The following is a 992-nucleotide window of genomic DNA, read 5'->3' as shown; positions in this document are numbered from 1 at the left end:
CTTTCGAACATTCTGCGATCCCTTCATATCATTTCCTCTGCTCGCCTTCACCTGAGACTGCTCTGCTCCTCGTCCCCGTACACCTTCCTCGTCCGCTGGTATCACTTCATCTGGGCTGTCAAGGTACCTTCGTCCCCACGTCAAGAACGCCTTCCCGTTGCTCCTCTCCCACTCCTCTATCGCTTCTAGCAGCTCCTTCCTTCTCTCAGGTATGATCTTGAGCACCAGAGCCTTGTACCGCTCCTCCGATCGCCGAAGAGTGTACGAGTTCGAAGTGCGATCCAGCAGCCTGGAGGAGTCGGTGAAGGTTGTTTCCAGCATCGCCCGCTCTCGGAGAAGGTTCTCGTACTCAGCCACTCCTGCAAGAAGTGATCTCATGCTCTCCATGTCCCTCGTCAGCCTTGCTTCGAGATCCTCCAGCTTCAGCAGCAGCCCTTCAGACACCTCGCTGCTCAGTAACTCCGGATGTGACGTCTTCTCCTCCTCGCTCATCCTCATGGATGAGCAAAGGCCGTCGATCCTTTCCCGGCAGGCCAGCAGCAGCATTCGCAGCAAGTCTTCTTGAGTAGCTTTCATCTTGGCTACCCTCGCCGCATGAGGAAGGCTTGCGCAGGAGGACAGGAACGCAGCTTGATAGGAGTGACTGGAGGGCTGAGGAAGCTGACTTGCGGGAGCGCTGGGCAGGCAGGAGGACGAGGGGGGAGGGAGGGAGGAGGGGGAGGAGGGGGAGGCCGTCCGCTGCCATAACCGCACCAGCGACTGGAGAACATCATCTTCAGCCATTGAGGAATCTCCTTGGTCAAGTTTTCAAATATCCTTGATTGTTGACTGGAAGGTTTGTTTTTACTCTTAATCAAGTATTGCAGGCCAGTGGCCTGCGAAACGACCTTGAAGACACTCAGTGCTAGTTTCAATGAGATGGTCAGTCGGCAACACGCTCTCATCGAGCAGCACCGTCGGTCTGTGCGCGGGCCAGGATAACGTGTAAAAGA

General features: G+C 55.8%; 1 protein-coding gene across 1 annotated transcript in view; it reads right to left on the bottom strand.

Moving 5' to 3' along the window:
- GUITHDRAFT_122919 (hypothetical protein) overlaps window positions 1-498 on the bottom strand; it is a gene marked incomplete at both ends in the record, with an annotated part of 2586 nt that extends 2088 nt beyond the window's left edge. Inside the window, one exon of the mRNA XM_005817798.1 lies at window positions 52-498. Within this exon, the coding sequence (XP_005817855.1) occupies window positions 52-498 (447 nt within the window). The remainder of the gene's footprint in view (window positions 1-51) is intronic.
- Between the last annotated feature and the right edge of the window lie 494 nt (window positions 499-992).

Source organism: Guillardia theta (assembly GCF_000315625.1).
Source record: "Guillardia theta CCMP2712 unplaced genomic scaffold GUITHscaffold_560, whole genome shotgun sequence".
NCBI classification, from domain to species: Eukaryota; class Cryptophyceae; order Pyrenomonadales; family Geminigeraceae; genus Guillardia; species Guillardia theta.
The sequence above is the reverse complement of the archived record's forward strand: the minus strand, read 5'-3'. Positions and strand labels throughout refer to the sequence as shown.